Source organism: Pocillopora damicornis, chromosome 9 (genome assembly GCF_964200805.1).
Source record: "Pocillopora damicornis chromosome 9, jaPocDami1.2, whole genome shotgun sequence".
In the NCBI taxonomy this organism is placed as follows: domain Eukaryota; kingdom Metazoa; phylum Cnidaria; class Anthozoa; order Scleractinia; family Pocilloporidae; genus Pocillopora; species Pocillopora damicornis.
Genome location: NC_142678.1, coordinates 8,061,778 through 8,083,168, shown reverse-complemented (window position 1 = coordinate 8,083,168; position 21,391 = coordinate 8,061,778). Strand labels below are relative to the sequence as shown.

General features: G+C 39.1%; 2 protein-coding genes across 3 annotated transcripts; one reads left to right on the top strand and one right to left on the bottom strand.

Annotated features, from left to right (window-relative positions):
- Positions 1–1,356: 1,356 nt before the first annotated feature.
- On the top strand, positions 1,357–15,008 carry LOC113669630 (uncharacterized). Its single transcript, XM_027185698.2, has 14 exons — positions 1,357–1,572; positions 2,240–2,298; positions 2,461–2,506; positions 2,685–2,739; positions 3,257–3,337; positions 4,334–4,366; positions 5,135–5,302; positions 6,095–6,147; positions 6,581–6,810; positions 7,204–7,367; positions 8,385–8,592; positions 9,258–10,003; positions 12,160–13,203; positions 13,467–15,008. Exons 1-14 carry the CDS (start codon positions 1,511–1,513, stop codon positions 13,497–13,499), a joined length of 2,982 nt encoding a protein of 993 aa, XP_027041499.2. The 5' UTR covers positions 1,357–1,510; the 3' UTR covers positions 13,500–15,008.
- Positions 15,009–15,636: 628 nt separating this feature from the next.
- Positions 15,637–20,691, bottom strand: LOC113669622 (uncharacterized). 2 transcript variants are annotated; one of them, XM_089182721.1, is made up of 5 exons: positions 20,455–20,691; positions 19,286–19,521; positions 18,056–18,616; positions 16,927–17,298; positions 15,637–15,855 (listed from the first exon to the last, which is right to left on the bottom strand). In XM_089182721.1, exons 2-5 carry the CDS (start codon positions 19,517–19,519, stop codon positions 15,781–15,783), a joined length of 1,242 nt encoding a protein of 413 aa, XP_089038847.1. In that variant the 5' UTR covers positions 19,520–19,521; positions 20,455–20,691; the 3' UTR covers positions 15,637–15,780. The 2 variants fall into 2 exon arrangements, with proteins under 2 accessions (XP_089038847.1, XP_089038848.1); XM_089182722.1 differs by lacking the exon at positions 20,455–20,691 and having other exon boundaries at positions 19,286–19,961.
- Between the last annotated feature and the right edge of the window lie 700 nt (positions 20,692–21,391).

Sequence of the window (21,391 nt, the reverse complement as noted above, 5' to 3'; positions counted from 1 at the left end):
CAGCAAAAATTAGTCATAAAAGAAAACGACATTCCGAACGTTCAAAGATAATTTTTTCGGTCTAAGAAAAATAAAAATGGGTCTATTTTCGAATTTTCAGTATGGTTGATCAGGTGATTATACCCTCGCACTTATTGGTTGAGAATTACGTCATACCCGCAATACATCCTACTCGTAATCACTCCGCCCTGAGGAACCATATACTTAGGCACTTACTTTGGAAATGGGCAGCATGCAAATTGTTTTTGTTTCCGAAAAAGGAAATATCAGATGATTTTTCGTTCTAATCAGCATCTGAATAATCATACCGTGACGAAATCCTGTATTGTTTAGTTAACAATTATGTAACTCGAGATAGCTGTAATCCAACCCGCTTTAAGGGTGTGCTCACTTTTTGACCTTAGTAGAGTTGGATCAACACACATTCCGCTTGGTGTTCATTATTGCTACCTTATTCTATATGTCCTTCTTAAGACTAAGCCCTGAAGAACGTTACATACAGCTATTTCAATTTACGTTGTCGGATCAAAGCCTCAAGCCTACAACCCCGAAAGCCTAAAATTAATTCTAATCTACCCATACCACCTTTCGGTCTTGTCCCGTACCCTTGAAGCTTTGATCCGACAATGTAAATTGAAATAGCTGTATACCACAACCCATTATTCTTCCCATGCCCAGCAAATATTGTCAAATAATTATTAAAAAATGTAAATTGTAATTTCAAAAGCGCTTAAGGTTAAAGGATGGAGTATTTTTTTACTTTTCTTGTATTTCCTGTTTATATTCTATCATAAACAATCTTATAGTTTTATGTTCTCTTCTTTCTAAACTGTAACTTTTATCGCTCATAATTCATGTCATTTTGTCTTCTCTCTTTTTCTCTTTCTTTCTTTTTTTTCTTCTTTAAAGACCCTTGATTTTTTTTTTCTTTTCTTCTGTTTCCAATGTCGTACCTGACGAAATATCAGAAAATTCAATCTTTACATAAAACTGTAAGCTCAGAAAACTATTGTTGAAATATCATATATTTGCTAATTAAATTATTTACTAGTATTCGGTATATTTGTGGGGACATTTTTCCTTCGACCGTTTGGTCCTTAAAGCTGCCCATGAATTTTTGGAGAGGTAATTACATTTATTTCAATCATAATTTGCAGTGGGGTATTTCTTGATCGAACCAAAAACAAACATAAACAGTAAGAATTTTGTACCTTACAAAGTAATTTAGTTACTGTTTGACACTCACATTCCAAAAGGATCTGGGGTAGAACGAGTTTCTGCCAGGCGTTTCTTGTATCAGACGCTCTTCCATCCGGGATAGAGTCATTTTAAATTTTCTAAGCGATCTGATTGGCTTAGAATAAACGATCGGGAAATTTAACAAAATGTTAGCGTTCTTTTGCTTTCCATGCGTGAACTACACATGATTGTGTTTTGAGTTTTTACCAAAAATTTACAAGGCTTTGTCGTTTTCTGGCTTTGAAAGAGATCATGTAAATTTTGGAAGGCCATGCCGACGGCTGGTGAAGCGAGACTGAAATCGCAATCATCAAAAAAGACAGCGAAAGATGCGTAAGTACAGTGCGAAAGTAAATTAAACGTTGGCAGGTTTTGATCTCAGGAAGTATTATGTGCTGGTCGTTGTTCTCAGAGCCCAATGAAACTACTTTTATGGGAACCACTCTTAGCCTGGCTCTTTTCATGAATGGTAAAGGCAATTTTTTGGGAGAAACAAGTCAAAGGTTGCCGACGATCGACATCTTTCACGCTCACTTGTTTCATGTTTTGTTTATTTATTGAGCGAGGATAATTTCAAATGTCTGTGAAATCCCATATATGAAAATCATATATGAACAGCGGTTAAAGACGTGTATATGAAAGCGATCTTCGCAGTAATGAACACTTCTAAGTACAGGCTTGAATTTTTTTCAGGCCTTATTATCACTACTGCTCAAGTAATGTTCATTACTGCGACGATCGCTTTCATATACAGGATAATTTCAGTTGAACAGATTTCGATTAACATAAAGGCCTAGACTAGATTACATGTGTCTCATCAGTCTAATCAGTTTGTTAAATGCAACACTTCGATGTCGAAAACACGAAACAAACAGCTGTTTAACAACATGCGTAGTGAAATCACCGACTGAAAACATCTGATAAAATATGAGGTCATATGCTTTGATTGTTCAGCCATGTAAATTATCGTATTTAATGTTACCATGTTTTCATCTATCAGAGCTTCCCATAAAGGAAATACCAAGGCAGTCAAGCCCAGATCTGCCAATACTGCGGAAGGTTTGTGTTTTCAAAATTTTTCGTGATCGTTCATGACTTCTAAAAAAAAAAAAAACAAACAACAATAACTGTCGCAGCAACATTCACGACGAAAGTTTTTAGGGGGGTAAACATTATGGTAATCAGTTGCTAAAATTGAATTACAATCAATTTTTCTCTTAGCACTAAAGAGCAAGAAGACCACATCAAAACCAACTTCAGGGAAAAGGTAAATAACATTTACATCATATCTCAAGTGAAAGATTATTTGGGATTGTCCAGTCATTTACTGTATGGAAAGTCAGACCGAATAAAAGGGGGAAAGTAAAAATTTGTTTAAAGCTTTATTATGTACAAATGAAAATCATAATAGTGGAAACGTTTCATGTGTAGTATTGCTTTTTTAGCTCAATTCCAGTCCCTGTGAAGAGAGGAGTGAAAGGAAAAGAAAATGCAGATCCAGTAAGATAATCATGTACCATTTAACAAATAGATTCCACATAACCATGCGACTGCTCAGTAATCAATCACAGATGATGTCAGAATTGTGGTGAGAATGGAAAAAAGCACACAAGATGCAGCCAAGTGTGACACTGATGTTCATACAGCATTTTGACATCATCTGTGATGTGATCTTGTACAGACCCACAGCAACATGTAATCTATTTGTTTTATATGATTAATTAAAAAGAAAACTGTTGTCAATGATGGTGTTATCTATGCATCTGTCCTCCAATAGATCATAAGTAAGAACCAGAACCTTTATCAAGGTTTGTGCAAATCATGGAGAACATGGAAATTTTCTTGGAAGGAAATTCATTGTTGATTATGAAATTTTAAAGTCACTGTAATTTTATTGTTATTATTATCATATTATTATAATTATTATCATTATTATCATTAGTAGTAGTAACACAGTGAGTAAAAAATCACAATTAAGCTCAAATTTGATTCTGATTGATTGATTGATTCTGTAAAGGCCATCAAGAAATCCACAAAAGTTAAAAAAGCTCCAGACTTCAGTAAACTTCATCAAAAATGGGAAAACCAGTTTTCCAAGGTAAGCTGTGATATTTAATTTTTTTTTTTTTTTGCAATACTGCTACATAAACATGTCCAAACACAGGAGCCAAGACCTATTGTACATCAGATATATTGTTTGTTTGGTTGACTTTGTAAGTTGGTCAAGACACACATCTGTGCTAAATCAATTTTATTGGTTAGCAAGCACTGAGGTATAAGGAGTCATGAGATGACTACATGACTTGCTTCTCTTCATCTCTTCTGCCCTTGGGTTTATGACAGTCTGCTGACAGCTTAGTGCTTGAGTACCACTCGTCACCATTAGCAATCATTCCAACTGTATAATCCACCAGAGTTCTCTAGTCCAATTTCCCTAAAACTATTGACACTGTTTATACAACTATGAACTTGCTTAAGTTTATACATCTTTGCTACAAGCAGCAGCCAAGCCAAATAATCTCACTTTTTGGCAATCAGCAACACTGAGTAACAAACACAACTTGTCATCTGCCTTCACTGTACCCTCCCCTCCCTGAAATTTTACTATCCTTGGTTTGTCATCTCCTGACATTAATGTGTATCAAATACATGCTTCTGTTGAATATAATAGTTTCTTCCACTACATACTAGAATTACTTCACATTCTTACTACTTTAACTAGCCTATAGTATTTGTCATAGTGCTACTTTACTTTCCCAGGGGTTTCGATAGCACCAAGGTAGCAGGTAGATCTACCCTTATCCCCCCTCCCCTCCCCCTCCAACTTCTCTGACCATGTGGGACTCCTTGTTACATTTGAATATGAATGTCTTCCTCCCTCTTGAGAGTGTTATTTCTCAAGGGACGAAGAGAGAGGATGCTGAGAACAAGGTTGTCTTAATTTTCAAAGTGCTTGATCTGTTTTGGTGTTGTCCATAATTTAGAGTTTTCCTCTCTTGGAGTACAGATGATTAAACACCTCTGACCACCAGTTATTTCAGTAACGTGTACACATACTTTGCTTCAATATCTTTTCTTTATTTTAATTTTTCAGGGAAAGGCAGTTGCAAAGAGGAAAAACACAAGGGTAAGTACACTGATTGACTAGTTTTATATCGAATAGTGTTTAGACTGAAGTGATATTGATCCTGCAAGCTGTATTCCTTTACATATAACACTGTTCACGCACCAAAAGAATTTGCTAGCCAAGGCAATCTTGTAATCTATTGATTTGAGCAGGAGTAAGAAACTGGAAATGATTTTTATTTTACATGTATTCTTTTCGAAATTGTGTACCTTTGTGCTTACTTGGTGTATATTTTATTACCCAGTATTAATACCAAATTACTATAGGAATAAGATAGGTACACATACAATATTTCCTTGAATAAGTGCCCACACTCTGGTAAGCGTCCTCCCCTGAACAAGCACTTACCCCCTCCCCCCTTAGGACATAATGTCAGAAAGGCAATCCCCTCCCCTTCTCCCTCACTTTCGTGATAGTAGGGATACAAGGAAAACATGTTTCTATTGCCAATTTATTTGTAACTGTTTAAGCTTCAACTACGGTGGAATCAGTACAGGAGTACTGTAAGTGCCAGTAAGTGCCTCCCACCCTCTGAAATTGCCTGGGCACTTATTTGAGAAAATATGGTACAACGTTATAGACATGTAAATGTACGTGCCTGGAAAGATAAATTCCTTTTACTGATGAAAGCAGGATGATTATTGTTGGTTGGTAAGGCTGGATTGTGAAAAATATTAATTCCACTTGCTGTCCATAGCAAAAGTGAGACCTATTTGTTATAGGAGAAAACTGTTTTATTTTACCATACCATAATGATTTTATTTTCAGTTTAAACCCTTTGACCTTGCTGTAAGTGGCCAACAAACTCAAAAGTCAAAAAAACCATATGCTTATAACAGTGAAGATGAACAGGACGCAGTTGCAGATAGTGACAATGATGACTTTGAGATTGACAGCACAGCCTTGAAAGAAATCTTAACTAATACAGGAATTAAGGTAAAATGGGTTCAGGATCATTCTATGTAGACTTGTCATAATTGTTAAGCAGTAAATTTCAGGGAAAGCTAATGGAATGTGGTACAAACTCTTAGGGCAAATACTTCTGTACGGAAGGACTACGATGAATGTCATCCTTTTAATTTAGCCAATCCATGTGGTTTCCTTTCAGCGAAGGAAGCTATGTGGATTGGCCAATTTTTCCAAGTGCAGTTTTGTGCCCTTTTGAATGGCATCTTTTAGCCCTTCTTTCACAGCATAGTGCGTCGCAAGAGTAAAAAAAAAAACAGACCCTGCAACGTCTGTATAGATTAGCCCAGAATCATATAACCTCTTGTATGTAGAGCGTGAGACTAGCCAATCAGAATTTTTACTTCCTAATAAGGAGTTGTTTATCTTTAATAAAGTTTACTGAATGCGTAATAAATATAGAATATTACACGGCCGTGGGGAGATACGAAAGACGAAATTTCTCTTTCTTCTGCTAGCAACATTTATAACTCTAGAAAACGCAAAGCAAATTGTAGTTTCGCTGCTCACATTTTTCACCTTCTCGCTGTCTTGAAAGCACATGAATTGAAATGTCAAAATATCCTTTCGTGTTGATGGAAACTCAGAACACTGTCGAGGGCAACGGACTAAGTAGTCATAGAGGGACTGGTCGTAGTCTTACCTTTTCTAATGATTGTAGATCAAATTGAAATCTGCTAATACTGAGTGCCCCTGGGTGAGGAACTCTTTTGAAACTGCAGCACATTCTTCATGTCAATTATTCAATGGTTATTCCATTAGGACGAGGATCGCCGAATTACTGGTCGAGCGACAATTGCAGGAATACCCTCAAGGTGACAAACTATTTTTATTCAATTACTATTTATACAGCACTTACAGATTACAGTTATATATTATAAAGATACAACTTACTAGGCTAGCATAACTTGCATAGACGAGGGCCAACATTTCCGAGTACAGTTCGAGCAAGCAAGGTTTGTAAATAGTTTATCAGCTATATAGCACTCAGATCAAAGTTGTATATTTTGAATTTGCCGGCTTTCGCGGACAAAAATACACGGCTTATGAATGTTCCATGGAAATGGTCCGTGTAACAAAATACCTACCAAGCAAGAACCAATCTGAACGCTCGGTTTTATCTCAAAACTACCTTGCCATATAAAAAAGTGCTTACTTTTTAGTGCCGGTATAGATTTCGTCTGTGGGTTAATATTTCAATTCTCACATTGATTACAATATGGTAAATTTTTCATCTCTTCCTGACAGCAAATCAGGCCTAACAACTCATTTAGCAGAAGGGACTGCCAAGAGAACTTCGATTTATTATACGGGACCGCCAACCCAGCATGCTTTGGAAGCGTCAAGTCGTGTGTTCCGTACACCACCTGCTGCACTGACCAATGCGTCCTCCCTGAAACAGCGTCAAGTTGACAATGCACTCGCTACGTCCCAGGCTTCCTCATGCGTAAAGAAACAGGTAGCCTGGGCAGACGAAGGTAAATAATTTAGCAGTTTACCTTTGAAGAGAATTTGGAGCAAGGAATACTTTGATCATTGTGGTGTCTTTCCTCTGGAAGCCAACGTAAATGATAATTGGCCTTTTTCAGGTTCTTGTTGCCACTGTTTGAAAAAATTCCTTGTGGAAATGTACGACAATGAACTCAAGCAAAAAGAGTTTCTTCATATTTTGCGCGGAACGAAGTTAGCCTCGTTTTGAAATCGAGACAAGCCTAGTGGTATCTCGGACAACTCTGAGTCTCTCAAGATCTGATTGGTTTACATCAGAATAAAAACATCTAGCTGATAAGTTAAGTTCGTCTGTTCTCAGCCACTTCTAAATAGTAAGATAATTTTTCTTTCAATGTCTTTCGTTTTTCTTTACGTTCCAGAAAACGAAGAATTCGAATTTCAACCTGATAGCCAGGCCCTACAAAGTATTCTGAGCAACACAGGGATAACTTTTAACCAATCTAGCGCCCAGCCCACCGGCCGAGTGACCTTTGCAGGCGGGCGGGTCACTCCAATCCGCAGAGCACGACAGTCCTTTCGGGAGGTAAGTGTACTTGTTTAGTCAATAGAACACTCACTTTCAACAGAGTTGTTTGTTTGGAACCTTACGAAAGAAAGTCGATACACGTAGAGTTTACTGTAAAAAAACATTGACAGGGAACGTGAGAATATGAATTTGTTGGATCTCCTTTGCTTTTCTTACAAAACAAAAACGTTTAACAATTCGAGGACTTTCGAGAAACGTGGCCACTGATAACAGTGTTCCAGACTTTAGTTTTGGTCAGCAGAAAATAGTTCGGATATCGATACAAAACCTTTATAGATCTAAATCATGGCTGGGATCACCAGGCCATAAAACTTTTTACAGTTCCTCGCTATCTTCATCAAAAGTTGTTATCATAATACTTTCGTATTTGTTTGGCCAGAGGTGCCACATTGTGTTATTTTATTTCACTGAAATTGTACTCGACGATTACATTTTCAACAAAGGAAAATTCTATCGCCTTAACGGGCGGTGTTGTTCGACCTCAGTTGTTGAAAATGCATTCCCCATCTCTTTTTGATAATATTAGCGTGTAAACTTCCATCACCTAACAACGCTTAGTCAACCTTCCACGGGGTTGAAACCCGTGTCTGGTCGGTACACAAAGGGATAGGAATTTTTGGAAAGCTAATGCGGTGTAAACAGTGATCGATAGGATCTGCGAGAGTCCTCCAAATCCAAACCATTACCCACCCATACTTCCCGTCTCCATCCATCCTCTCCCCCATTCCTTTGTAGGGTGGCCACGCAGGCTAACAGGGGGGCTGGGGAGGGGGCAAATGCATATAAGGCCAGATGAATAAGGTTAGCTTCAATGCGCGAAGATCTTAAGACGACTCACTCTTCACTCCAGATTTATCAATACATAAGTTGACCACAAGTTATAAGGGAGTCCCACGAGAGAAGCCTCCTGCTCTCTGGACTGGTGTTCGTCTGAGACTATGTAGAACAAAATTTGGACTGATTAATCTGCAATCCGATGTTTTTCTATTTCAAATTTTTTCGATCCTTCGTCAGCCGGAACCTAAAAGGACGTCCATATATTATACGGGCCCCAGACTTACGCGGCCAAGCCCAAAAGCGCGGGGAATGGGACGAACTTCTGTATTTGGCGCAAGAACTGGCTCAAGACACGTGACTACTGGCTCAGCTGCAAGTTCACAGAAACTTACCATTTACGATCCATTGGCGACAATGGTTGGCAGGCAAGGACACCCAGAACTTGGTAAGTTTTAAATTGTACGAATTCCATAAGAATTGGCTAATTGACGCTCTTTTGTCCAACAAGCAGTTAATTGGCAGTCAATTTTCGATAGTTCTTCTTAATACTCTGTTGGTGACGACTGATCTACCCTCCGCTTCCCGTGAAATCCATGTGATCCTTACCCTCCCCCACGTCAAATATAAATATCTATATCGTCTCTTTCATTTACACGCGAACACGTGCTACTAAAAGATTTCAAGCTCCATTTTTTTTTGTTCTCGCCCACTATCGCATAATTCGCCACAAGGGGAAAGTTAGATAAGTGTTAGTGTTCTATCCCATCAGAATTGATGAAAATCTTTTGAATTTGACTTTTTTAAGGTTGTTATGTCTTTTAAAATTGTATTTGTACCTGAAGGCTTTTGGTGATTTCATTAAATGTTCTTGTTGTTCAGAATCAATGTTACAGATCTGATAATTATTTCTGGAGAGAATGATTTGCATTTTTCCCTATCAATGTCTGAACGTTTCTTTTAGTTTTAGTGCCAAACGCCGGCACAATTTGTGCGCCTTTAGACAAAAGAAACAGGAAAATTGTTTTTCCGGGTCTCGATTTACGTTTCTCATCTGTTTTTAATAAAATGTGCTAGACCAAATTTTTTTGTTTATTCGTCTGTTTTTGACAGAAAACAAACCCATTGCCAGTTCAGGAGCAGTGAAGGTTACTACAGCAAGCTGCGAATTAAACATACAAACCGCAAGTGGAAATCTTCTGTTTACACCAGCACGGGAACAAGTATCTAATGCTGGGTTCGTCTCTGCCAGAAATCAACCAAGTTGGGCAGAAATTTTCACACCGCAACGAGCCACTAGTGCTCAGGATTTCGAAGCACAGGTTGCTCGTTCGCAAGCTTTTCACGAGCCACTACGGACTCCAGTGAACCAGCCATCTCTTCAAGGGGATATTTGTACACCGCAGCGAATAACCGGTGTTCAAAACGCCTCTTTAGCACAAGTGCCTGGTCGGTTGATCCTCTCGAATTCTTCTACGCAACCCCTAAGTGAATTGAATCCACAATCCGACACTCTAGCGACTCCATTAAGGCACGTTGCCATTCCTTCCGAGTCGTTTAGCTCAAACCATCCACTGAATTGGTCCGAGATTTTTACACCGCAACGCGCTACGAGACAACCTGAAGCCATGATGACGAATCTCACAAGCAATCCTCTGTCTACCCCTGTGCAGCAAAGTTTGCCCACGAACCAGAGGTATGGCACCATAAAGGACTTCGGGTTCAGGCTACGATGCTCCAAGGTAGAAATTACAAGTTTCAAACCCGACACAGATACGAGCTGTTTTCCAAGGGATGAACTACAAGAACCCAAGCAGATGTCTGACATCCAAGATGAGCCGTTGTTAACTCCTCTACAGGTTAGTGACTATAACTTCCGCAAAACGGTTTTAAATTCGAGTTTTTCAATATTTTTGTAGAAGAACTTAATCGTATTATTCAAAAACATGTTGCGCTGAAAGAGACAAACGTTGTCACAGTTTCAGAGAAAGTAGCTTTTTGAGTATAAAACGTCATGGTTTATTTATTTATTTTACACAAAGTTTCGCTGTTGCTTAAACCAAACTATATTCTAAAAAATCTCTTTTTGACCCAAACCTGTCCTCATCTGGCAGGACATTTCGGTAATTATTAATTCATTTTATTATTAATATTATATAAGAGGGTTGAGTCAACCCTCTTAAATAGAATCCTGAGACCCAGTGCTTGCGTAAAACTGCGGTTTGGGTTAGACCTCGAGTAAATAACAGGCCCAATGGGTTTAGAAAGTATTCCAAGCGACAGAGATAGAAGCAAAGTTCAAGAAATATTTCCTTGTGGCAACGCAAGCAATTTTACTTTATAAAGCGTAGCTTAACTTTGTGATTTTGGCAGAAGCGTGATCTTGTCGCAACCAACCAGAGACATTCATCATGTTTGCTGTGTCTAGTCGAGTTAGTCTCAGACAAAAAAAAACATCTTGTTTCGTCGATCCAGTTACATTAAAAGACCAAGTTCAAGGTGACATATGCAAAAACCAAGGCGGGAAGCGATTTGTCTCATTCAACAGGAAGGTGCCGTTCTTTCCTGCCACAACAAGAAAAATTACAACCGATTTCTGATAAGCCCTTGATGGATTAGAATAATAATTCTTTTTTTTAACTGACGTTGGACTTCCACCCTGGAAGTTATAGCGATTCAAAGAGATACGTTTGCTGTCACAAAAACTTTTCGTTTCTTTTATAACTAACGCAAGATTGCTGATTTCTGATGGCAGCAAAGAGCTTTGACTTTTTCATCGATGTAGAAACTTCATAACGTGGGATTGATTTAACTTGACTTATTTTATTCAATCGTGAAACAAGGAAGTAAAACGCTCGAATTTTCAGTTTCTTAAAAGGTGCGATACTCCTATTCTCGTATATTTCCGCGTGTTTACTTCCATTCCTTTTCAAACGCGAAGGTTAGTTAATAACTCATACAAAGTCGAGTTTTTGTAAGTGCTCTCGGCGTCCTCTCGAATTTTCGTTCTAATCATAACCATTACAATTTCCTCAAATGTGATTGGTGCATCAGCTGTTTTATATTTCACTAATCACTCTGTACAGTTGTAGTCGGACGGTGTAATCGGACAGTTGAAGCAGCCAATCATACCAAGTCCACTCAGCTAAATCCATCAATCACAGAATAGATCACAATAACCATAGCAACAACCACTTACTCTGAAAAGTAAACTGGGAAACGTGTAAGCAAGAAAATTCTTAGAAAGGGGAGAAACGCAACTGGAATCACCGTTAGTAGTTTAACTCGTTTGGTTTTGCTTTTCTTTAATTTTTGAAGTTCCTCGAAACTTCGTTAGTCACGTTAGACTGCACTTTAAAGTTATTTGATTTGTCACGGTTCCATATTTTCCGCTCAAGTTCACAAGATAATATGTCCCGGCACCGTGCATCACACCCAGTTTCCGCGGTCAGCCAAAGCAAATCGAACGTAAGCTAATCTATCTGATGTAACATTCGATAACTTGGTTTTACCAACTGAGTTGACAATGTAATTTGTCCACCGTAAAGAGTTTTTAACACGTAGTTTAGTTAATACCCCGTAAAAAGTAGAGTTTCTCTAAGGGCTTCCGGTGTCCTTCGGCTTTTAACTCTTTCTAATTTGGTGTATCGATGTTCAATTTTCATAGACCGAATCACTTCAAAATGTTTGTGCGTTTAATCCAAGACGAAATGTCCTAGTCACAACTTCTGTCTTTTTTAGAATGTGAGCCATATTTTTCACCCAAAATTATTTTAGTTCGGCGAACCTTGCTTACCAAAGACAAAAGAGGTTGAAAGTGATAATCATGACATATCTTAGAGATGAGTTGAAGATGAATGAAGCATTTAACTTTTCCAACAGTTTCAATTAACCTAACCTTAGACATCTATTTTGAATAATTTGACTCATATCTGCAAGGTATAACTCCTCAGAAAAGTACTTACTAAGTACTTAAAATATATTTTTTTCTCTTTTTTTCGAAATTGTCTTGCAGGAAGAGGATGACGTTACTCGGCTGGAGTGTCAAGCACTTGAAGATTTAGGTTTGCTTGAAATTACAGAGGAATCACCAGTAGACACTCAAGGCCCTCCTGGCAACCTTCAAACGAGACCACGGTCAGTACCAACAAGTCGGTCGGCGGAGATTGTAAGTGACCTCTTTAGGTCGTCATTTAACCCAACATCTCAAACTTCATCGGGTTCTCAGTACTCAAGGTTCTCTCCAGTGGTGAGGTTGGCCACCCCCTCTCCCATGAGGCAGTCTTCAACAAATTACCATGTTGCTTTGCACAACCGGTCCCAACAAGGTACAAGAACTCCATCTGCCATTCAGTTTAACTCAAATCCTCTGCATTGTCACCGAGATTTGCCAGCAAATATCGCTCCCCGCGTCGAAGCAAATCACACATGTGACGATTTTCTTCGAAATCCGGTGAATTTACAATATTCTCATGTAAATCAAACTCAATATGTGATGCCTACTCCAGTAAAAGCCTCATATCGTTCAGCTTCACAAAACACGCTCGGAGAAGGGATGGGTCAAGTTCAAACTTCGTCACGACAACCATGCAGTAGAGCGGCATCACGCATGAGTCCTACCGATACGAGAGCAACAAGAAGCCAACAAAATCTTTGTAAGGAACCATACAGTCGCCCTGTTCAAGTGGTATCACCAACTTCGAAAACACAGGGATTTACACGCACCCCTTCTGACAACAGGAGCCTTTCTCTTAGATCAGCACTGGCCTTCAATCCCAGGAATCTAGACAGACCCACCATAGAAGATTCAACAGCGGTCAGTGCTGATGCAAGTACACCATTTCGTTGGGAACCGAATGTATCCGAGGTTCTTTCGACTGCCTTTCGATCAACGATTTCTGGTTCCCGAAGAATACCGAAAACGTTGGCACAAGAAGCCCTATTAGATATGGAAGTTTCTGTTTACATGACAGCCGGCAGTGGTCGCTTGGTAACATCTTCGTGGAGTGAAAGGCCGTTGAATCCCTTGGCCAAAGCTTTCTTGGAGGAAGATTCAAGGGTAAGTGGCAAGATGATCACTTCAAAGTTTTCCCAGCTTTAAAGTTTAGGCTCCCTTAGAGCTAATTACAATAGTATTACATCATTTTTTAACAGAGTAGGCACTAGATATCAATGTCCTAAATTCACTGGGTTCAATTAGGTAAACCCTTCCATATAAAGATTCGTCTAAAAGAATAAAAAGGCTAGTATAAGGCCCTGTACACTCATCTGAGTTGATTTACTGCCATAGTTTTAATGTCTTTGTTCTTTTTTATTTCGCAGCACTTCCTACCAATTAACAATCACTTGCGCTAGAAATGGAGAGACTGCGGCGAATTAGTAGCCAAGCCTGTAGCGTTTTTAACTGTGACTTGAAACAAGAATTCCTCTTCTTTCGTGGAAAAAATGATGGGTATTTACCTCACAGTTTGTTCATCCTGTTTAGTTAATTCTTGCTTCTTTTTTATTTTGAAGCGCTTCTCAAATGAATGCCATGAAAAAAAAACCCAAAGTAATCACAGCAGCCAATCAGACCATTGTATGCCACGCCGAATGTGACAAAATATCAACGCAACTAATTAATAAATTAAGTCACACTCTTTGCTATGAAGTTGCTTGTAATTAGTATCAATTTGTTTGTTTATTAAATCATTTTTTTGCAATTGACATTATCTCTTGTCTCGTGCTATTCATGAATTAAATGTCCGAATTACGTGCGCTTCGAATGTCAAGTTCAATTTTTTTTTGCAATTCAATGAATTGTACGAGAGGAGAGTCAATGTTCACTGAAAAAAATATGATTTAGTTAGCAAACCAATTGATACTTATTGTAGGCAACTTAAATGTAAATTGTGTGACTTGATTTATTTATTAGTTGCTTTGATATTTTGTCTCATTCGGTGTGGCATACCATTAGCAACTATCACGAGGAACTTATAAATACCAAAATAAAAACGAGCCAACTGCTCATAGCGCGGGAACACGCGAGTGACCAAGCCGTGATGGGTTTTACTTTTTAATCTGATTGGTTGGGAGAGGGGTGCGAGTTTTCTAGACCAATCACAGAGCGAAGTTAAGCAAAACCAAAGCACTCTGGATTTCTTCTGACACTCAATCGAAAATTGCTTTATGTCAAAGTGACTCTCTCAGATGCTCGAAACGTTTGGAAATATCCTGGCCAGGGATCCGTTTGCCGAACGTCCCGGTAGATACTGATCCTCAAAAGCTTTTTTATTGATTTTTTTTGCTATGGATTTATAAATAGTTTTGAAATTTAAACAACAATGATATAGAAATGCGGTATGGACAGGTTTTTAAAGCTCTGACATACTACTAGTTCTAAGGCTTTTATTTTAAACAATGGCTTCAGCCCCTTTTAGTTGATGGGACCTTCGAGAAACAGCTCCACTTCTAATTATGCGCCGTGCTGTCAACCTGAGTCCGACTGGGTATAATTAAGCTGGGATTTTTTTTCTATTCTGTGTGTGAAAACCGACCCTTGTTCGGTCAATTGTTATGTCTGAGTCTGATATAGAGCTGAAACGCTACCGAAATTGTTTTCGATTGGTAGTGGACCAGAGAAACCAAATTAGCATCGATTATTGTAGATGGTTGTATATTTTTTTTTTATGGTTTCCTCAGATGAAAAGAAAATAAGTCGGTGTGGAGTTAATTATATTTATTTGTTTAACTGTAAAGCTTGTGTAGATTTGTAAATTGGTAGAAATTAAAAGTTCGTTAGGTTATCAAAGGAGCAACAGTGGTTTAATAAATCATAGCTGGCAAGTGAAAGAATAAATGTTAGTCGGTGAACCCTTCTCTATATGTTATGTGTTTGTGATCATTTTATTAGTTTGATCTCGTAGAGCGAAGACGTCGAGCAGAGAGTGAGTCAACACAGCTTGACAAGCTAGAACTGACTGCACCCTCCCCGAGTTAAATATTTCCTGACCGTAAGTGCATTTGTGTGAGGAGGTCAAACGGATCACTGCCAAGGAGTAACTCCTAGACTAGTAGTTTGTTTTTGGTCGCTGCGACATTAATATTTAAACCCATTTCTCGGGTCAGAACCAAAGTAATCCCAGAGCAAAGGTTTACATTATGATTAGCCAATGAGCGAGCACTCAACGTAAAAACAAGCAAACTACTTGAAGCGCGGGAAAACGCAAGTGACCAGGCTGGGATTTAAGTTTTAAATTTTGCATCTGATTGGTTGAGAGGATGGTGCGAGTTTTCTGGACCAATCACAGAGCAAAGTTAAGTAAAACCAAAACCATTCAGGATTACTTTGGACACGCAATTGATAACTGCTCAAATACAACCGAGTGAAACTGGGCACGAACAACCCGAGTTTTTGATCCGTACGACTGTGACTGTAGTGATAGCACTGCTTGCGCTCGACAATAACTAGTAAAATGAAATAAGTAAACAAAATAACATTTATGCACCCATGTTTTTCTTTGAATTACTGTTTAATGCGTAAAGTAAGTATACAGGCAACTTTCTAAAACACCTCCGATTCGCTTTGAATACTGAAATATTTACTGAGAAAGGATAAATTACAATTAAGATATCTTTGAAAAAACTTCGTCAAGATTCAGTTTTCCTCATTTCGTTTTGGGACACAACGCAAGAACCGTAACTTACGAGCAAGGCGACTGGATTTGAGGTTCTGCAAAAGAGAGAAAAAAAATAACATGTTACAACTTTGAAGTTGACGACCATCTTATTAGGACTCTTGTGACGTGTTTTACGCCTTCAGTTGATAAAACAGAACGAAATAGCAGACGGCAGAACAGTAGCAGAGGAGTGAAAAAGCGAGCGAGGTTTGGGTCGGGTCGGGTTCGTCACGTGACTCGACCCAACCTTTACTCGTTTTTTTACTCTTCACCAGTATAGCGCTATTTACTATCGCACTTTGTTTTACTAACTGAACGCCTGGAACACGCTATAATAATCTTAATTAGCCCTTTACACTCCAACGTTAGTATTCATATGGTACTGACTGCATTTTATTCAAGGGTAGTACTACAGGAAGGAATGAAAAGCCAGTCACTCTAAGTAGTCAAAGGGCTGAGCAAATATCAAAAGAGGACTTTGAATTCGTATCAAATGCTAAATGCCAACTTTGGTTCTACTGAGAGATTCCATTTAATATTTTCATTCCTAGGCCGGGTAATACGCGATACATCCGGTGATGTTTTGCTAAAACGGTTCAAAATCGTATTATAGTACGAGCAGTCACTAATTTTCGGCGAAATTCGTCGTACGAGTCAAAAAATTCAGTAAGGAATAAAAGTTTGGGCGCGTCGAGCTGAATTTTGGGAGTGAGGCGCTTCATTTCAGAGTTCCACACGGCGCACTAACATCAATTTTCGCTGAATTGTTTTAAGTTTCACGGCGGATTTCACCGAAAAGGAGGGAATGCTTGTTGTCTCAAGTCATTTTTTCAAGTAGAATGACGAGAGAACCAAACATGAGCAGATAGCAGCCTCCAGAAGTCGACTATGTTATTGCGACTTCTCTTCTTACTTTTGCAGGTAAGCGTGCCGCACGGATATTGTTGGGCAGGCATTATCAGTCGAGGACGTATCAAAGCAGCAAATATAGCCATGCTCAACTCAAGCGCGCTAAATGTGACTTGTAAGTGGCTATCACATAAACTGTCCTTTAATATTTAATAAGTGCTAGAGACCCAAAATCCTTTAAAGCGCTGATAGCTTCATCACGTGCAGAATCGTACCTTCTTTGGTGCATCTTTGTGGGAAAATGACAAATCCTCGACAAATTCGCAGCCATTTTCCGCACAACCTTCATGGGAAGATGAAAAAGTGGACTGGATTGAAGCAGTATTGGTAAGTGTTGAACTTCTGTCGACGGAGCTATCACCCTTCCCCGGCATGTGTACTTTTAAGACGGTTATTTGTGATGTATCTGAGCTCTCATCGGTTCTGAAGCTGTCCCCACAGTTATCGTTTAAGTTCTCTTTGGAGCACTGCTGCAACTGATTATTTTCTGAATTTTCCGCCGAGATTTCTTCTGATTCTTCTTTTAAGTCTCTATTTGATTTATCTTCAGAATTTTGCACTGAGTTTTCTTCGGAACCTGTCGTAGACTGTTGATGAAATAACAAGATGAATTAAAGTAAAGAATCAATTTCTGGAAAATGTTCTAAGCCGCTCTTTTCTTGGATATAAATCCGGTGACGTTTTCTTAGAATTTCCCAAATTACTGAGGTAAAGGAATTACCCACAGCATCCTTAGAGGTTGTCGCGTGCACTTTTACGCTTTTATGCAACCTCACAATAAGTCTCTTAGATTTGAAAATTAAAGGGCGCCAGCTCGATCGATCATGCCGTTAATAACATTTAATAACAATTGGCTTTGAGAAGCATTTAGCACAAAAGTTGCGTAGTCTTTGTTTACATCAGATCAAGACCAAGAGAATTAAAAAAAATCCATTGGTCTGTGAATGATTTTATCCGCATAACACTTACTTAAAGCAGCTGGTTTGGTCATGAAGGCACACGCAAATTGTACAGGCTAAGTAAAAATTTACAGACCTACGGAAAGTCTCACGAGCTATTTCATTGAAATCATTTGAAACAGGATGACATTAAGTCAGAGGATCCATATTATGAACAAAGAAGAAAACTGCGTCGCTGCGTGGGATAAGGTATTACAAAATGATTTGATTTTATCAACTGATTTGATAATGTTAAGTGGCCACGGTAACGAGTTAAACAGCCCTTTGTCATTCGCTCTAACAGGGGCTGACACTTGAGCTTTAGAAATTCATTACGGTGGCCGATTTGTATCATCAACTCAGTTGACAAAACCAAATCATCTTATATCCTGAACAGACACTTCACCTTTCCGTGATGGTAGAGACCGTTTCCAACATCGACAACTTGCTCAGTGTTGCTTTCTTTAAGAGTGGAATTTTCGACGCATCTTTGTAGAACTTTATCAATTTCCCCTTCCAGTTTCCAGAAGGGAAATATAACCATTTTCCCAAGTTCATATTGGAATTTAACCGTCAGATTATCAACGTCTATGCCAGCATCCATGACGTCCTTACGGAGGCGCACGATTTCCGAAACAGATCTGTCTTTCTCCTCTCGCAGAGTCCCCACCAACTCAGCATCAACTTTAAACTCTGAAATCCTGCTTCTCTTTTTCGCCACGGCCGCGGTCAATTCTCTTGTCTCTTGGTCGAGGTGCTTGGAGATACTTTCAAATGTTTCATCCAAAGATTGGCATTCATTGCGGAGGTTAGCGGTGTTTTGTTTTACCGCGTTCAACTGCTCTTGCACTTCGTCAATGTGCTGCTGAAGTAATCTGTTTCGACGTTTTTGTTCTTCTATTTTCTCGTTTAGCATCTCATTTTCGGAAGAAATAATATGAATTTTGGTAACTAGCGCATTCTTTCCCTATGTCGAATTAAAAAATAAGGCGTTTACAAACTCAAATTCCGAAGACTGATACGAGCTGACTAATCTTGATTATTAAAAACTGGATCATTGGATAATGCAGTTCAAGGGTTTTCATTGGCTCAGCCACCATGGGTTATGAGCCATTAAACCATGTATGCGCATAAAGACTAGTTAAACCGGAAGTGTTTTTGTACATCGTAACATTCCGTTTGTTCTTACAAAATAAAGTTGGGAAGATTTATCTATATTTTGGGGCGTTTTTATGAAACAATTATTCCACTCGCGCTTGGCTAACTATCAACTCATATCCAACGCGCTCTCGCGGAATAATTGCTCGATACATTTTAGTAAATGGCATCGAAATCTTTCGAATGTCTATCAAAAGGGAAAACTGTTTTCCGCGAATGGTAGCCGAGAACTATTAATACTTTTGTTCTATCTGTATTTTTCCATTCAAAACCTTGCGATCTCAGATAGATATATTTTTACCACCTAATATAATGATTGCCGCAAATAGGATCGTCATCTTTGTACTCTGTTACAATAGAGGTGGAAATCACAAGGGGTGTGATTTCCGCCGATTGCAAAGTTGGCCTTTATTCTGGATTAGGGATTAGTAATTATTTATCACGTAGGGTGGGGTTGGAGGTTTTTGTTTTGACTTACCTCAGGACTACAGCTCAAATTTGTGTTCGAATCCGGCTGTTGCTGTTGAGCTGTAAAAGATGTTTGCTCGTCTTCTAGGTAATTGGCCATGTAAGGTGCATGCGCAAGTGAGTAGTTGACATGTTCTGTTGAATCATTCCAACCGCAGTACTGGAAATAGGGCTGATATGAAAGAGTCAAGCATACTTGAGAGAGCTCTAAGGGCTCGCTGTCCTTGAGTGAGTCGTACCACATGTCTAAATAAAGCATAAGCGAAGAAAACAATTTTTTTTCTCCTTCCACTTCCACTTTAGCCCCACTTTTTTCTAAATGGAAAATACTGATGTAGGATCTTTAAGGCCAGACCACAGCACTGGGAGCTTGGCTCTCTACTCTTTGCAAGAAGGGCATGGGTTTCGTTAGCGTCCGTTTGGCAACTGATACAGAGGAGATGGAGGAGACGGGGCTTACGATTTCACCGTCTAGTTGAGACGACTTCAATGTCTGATCATTTGCAGATTTCACATCGAAGGCAGTACATTCTCCTCAGTTATTTTAAGACCCTGAGTGTTGGTCCGATCTGGGGCTTGAATTCTCGACCTCCCGCACAGCAGTTCGGCGCTCCACAACATGAGCTAACCAAACGCGGTCTAAAGTACATCGGATTGCTTTTACAAGACTAAGCCCTGTTACCATGCTGAAAGAGAAGCTTCGAGTGGAAGGATGCCCTTTTAAAATATTTCAAAGGGGAAGCATATCCAAGTTAAAGCCAAGCTCGCGAGGTTTAGACGGTTCGTTTTGTTGAAGCGACTGAATCAACTCGGTTTTCTAAGATTGATGGATGTTCGCTCGAGAGAGGAAAACTGAGGGTAATGAAACACAATATTTCACCAAGAAAAGACTGTGTTTCTTTGATTTGATAAAAATGGAAAAAAGGTATACTTTCTTCATGCGACGGCGATGGTTCATAGAACACGAGCAGTCCCTCTTCGCGCAAGTCGGAAAAAATCATTGAAAACAAAAATTGATGTAAGCGCGGCGCTAACCTCAATTTTCTTTTATTTCCTCAATAATTTTTTTTTACTCACGCCACGGACTTCAACGAAAAGGAGAGGCTGCTTGTAGTCAAATGGTGGAAAATAGCGCACTTTGAAAATAAACAAAACTAGCAACAACAAGTTTCTACTCACCCAGACTTAAGTCGTAACGGGCTTTACCGAGTCTAAAATTTTCTTCAATGTTTTACCAAAGTTGTTATTTCTGTTCAAGGCTGATTCCAAGGAAGATCTAAAACTCCCTAGATTAAACAAAAATTTGAGATCACGCCACTTCTGTAAATCTCAATCTAATTGTCCTTACGCTAACGGAACTGATCTCTGCGGCACATAAATCACAACCTGATCAAATGTTTATCGACTGTCTTTTTCTCGTTGTCATGGTAGCGCACGTTTAAAACGTCATAGTGCGCGCGTTTCTCTGTTAAAACGCGCGCACTGTTTGAACAAGGTCAAAAGAGGAAACTCTCCCTTTACTTTCGACATTTTCGAGAACTAGAAATTGCGCATCAGGGTTTTGCGGGATGTCGAGTCAGTTTGTGTTACTTTCAAAAACACTTTGAATGCTCCTAAAATAGTTGTCGCTGTTCCTGTTCTCTTTTGTTTTCAGTCTTAACGTTAACCAAAATGCATCAGGCCAGTTACCGTACTTAAAATCAAAGTCTAAGTTCTGAGAAACTTTCGCGATTCAACCGTCTGCCATTTCTAACTTATCATGCAGCACGAAATTTTGGTGCTGTTCGACCTCTTGAACCCTATGATGACTTTCAGTCAGGTTGCCAAAACATCAGTCGCTGTCACCAAGACCTCCCAACACCCCCCCCCCCCCTCCCTCTCCTGCACCAAGACGATCGGACTACTTAGGTAACCTTCACATAATTCAGTACACTAACTAAAACACAATTTTTGTATGACGTCAGCCGTGTGTTTATCCTCTAACAAGGTCTAATTGAGACTTCTATGAAAACTGGACAGTGATGATGAAGGTCTTAACGTTGTTAATGAAGTAATGATGGGAGCTGGTTTTGGGGGAGGGGTGATTAAATGGGAGGGGGTTCTTATTTGCTATTTT

What these genes read in the sequence shown, in the direction of transcription:
- LOC113669630 (XM_027185698.2), top strand. Translation starts at nt 1,511, where the DNA reads ATGCCGACGGCTGGTGAAGCGAGACTGAAATCGCAATCATCAAAAAAG. An exon ending in GGGAAAACCAGTTTTCCAAG is followed by an intron (nt 3,338 to 4,333) that starts GTAAGCTGTGAT and finishes TTAATTTTTCAG; the next exon opens with GGAAAGGCAGTTGCAAAGAG. An exon ending in TCTTGGAGGAAGATTCAAGG is followed by an intron (nt 13,204 to 13,466) that starts GTAAGTGGCAAG and finishes TTTATTTCGCAG; the next exon opens with CACTTCCTACCAATTAACAA.
- LOC113669622 (XM_089182722.1), bottom strand. Translation starts at nt 19,534, where the DNA reads ATGCTTTATTTAGACATGTGGTACGACTCACTCAAGGACAGCGAGCCC. An exon ending in ATTTGAGCTGTAGTCCTGAG is followed by an intron (nt 18,617 to 19,285) that starts GTAAGTCAAAAC and finishes AATTCGACATAG; the next exon opens with GGAAAGAATGCGCTAGTTAC. An exon ending in ACAAAGATGCACCAAAGAAG is followed by an intron (nt 15,856 to 16,926) that starts GTACGATTCTGC and finishes TCTCTTTTGCAG; the next exon opens with AACCTCAAATCCAGTCGCCT.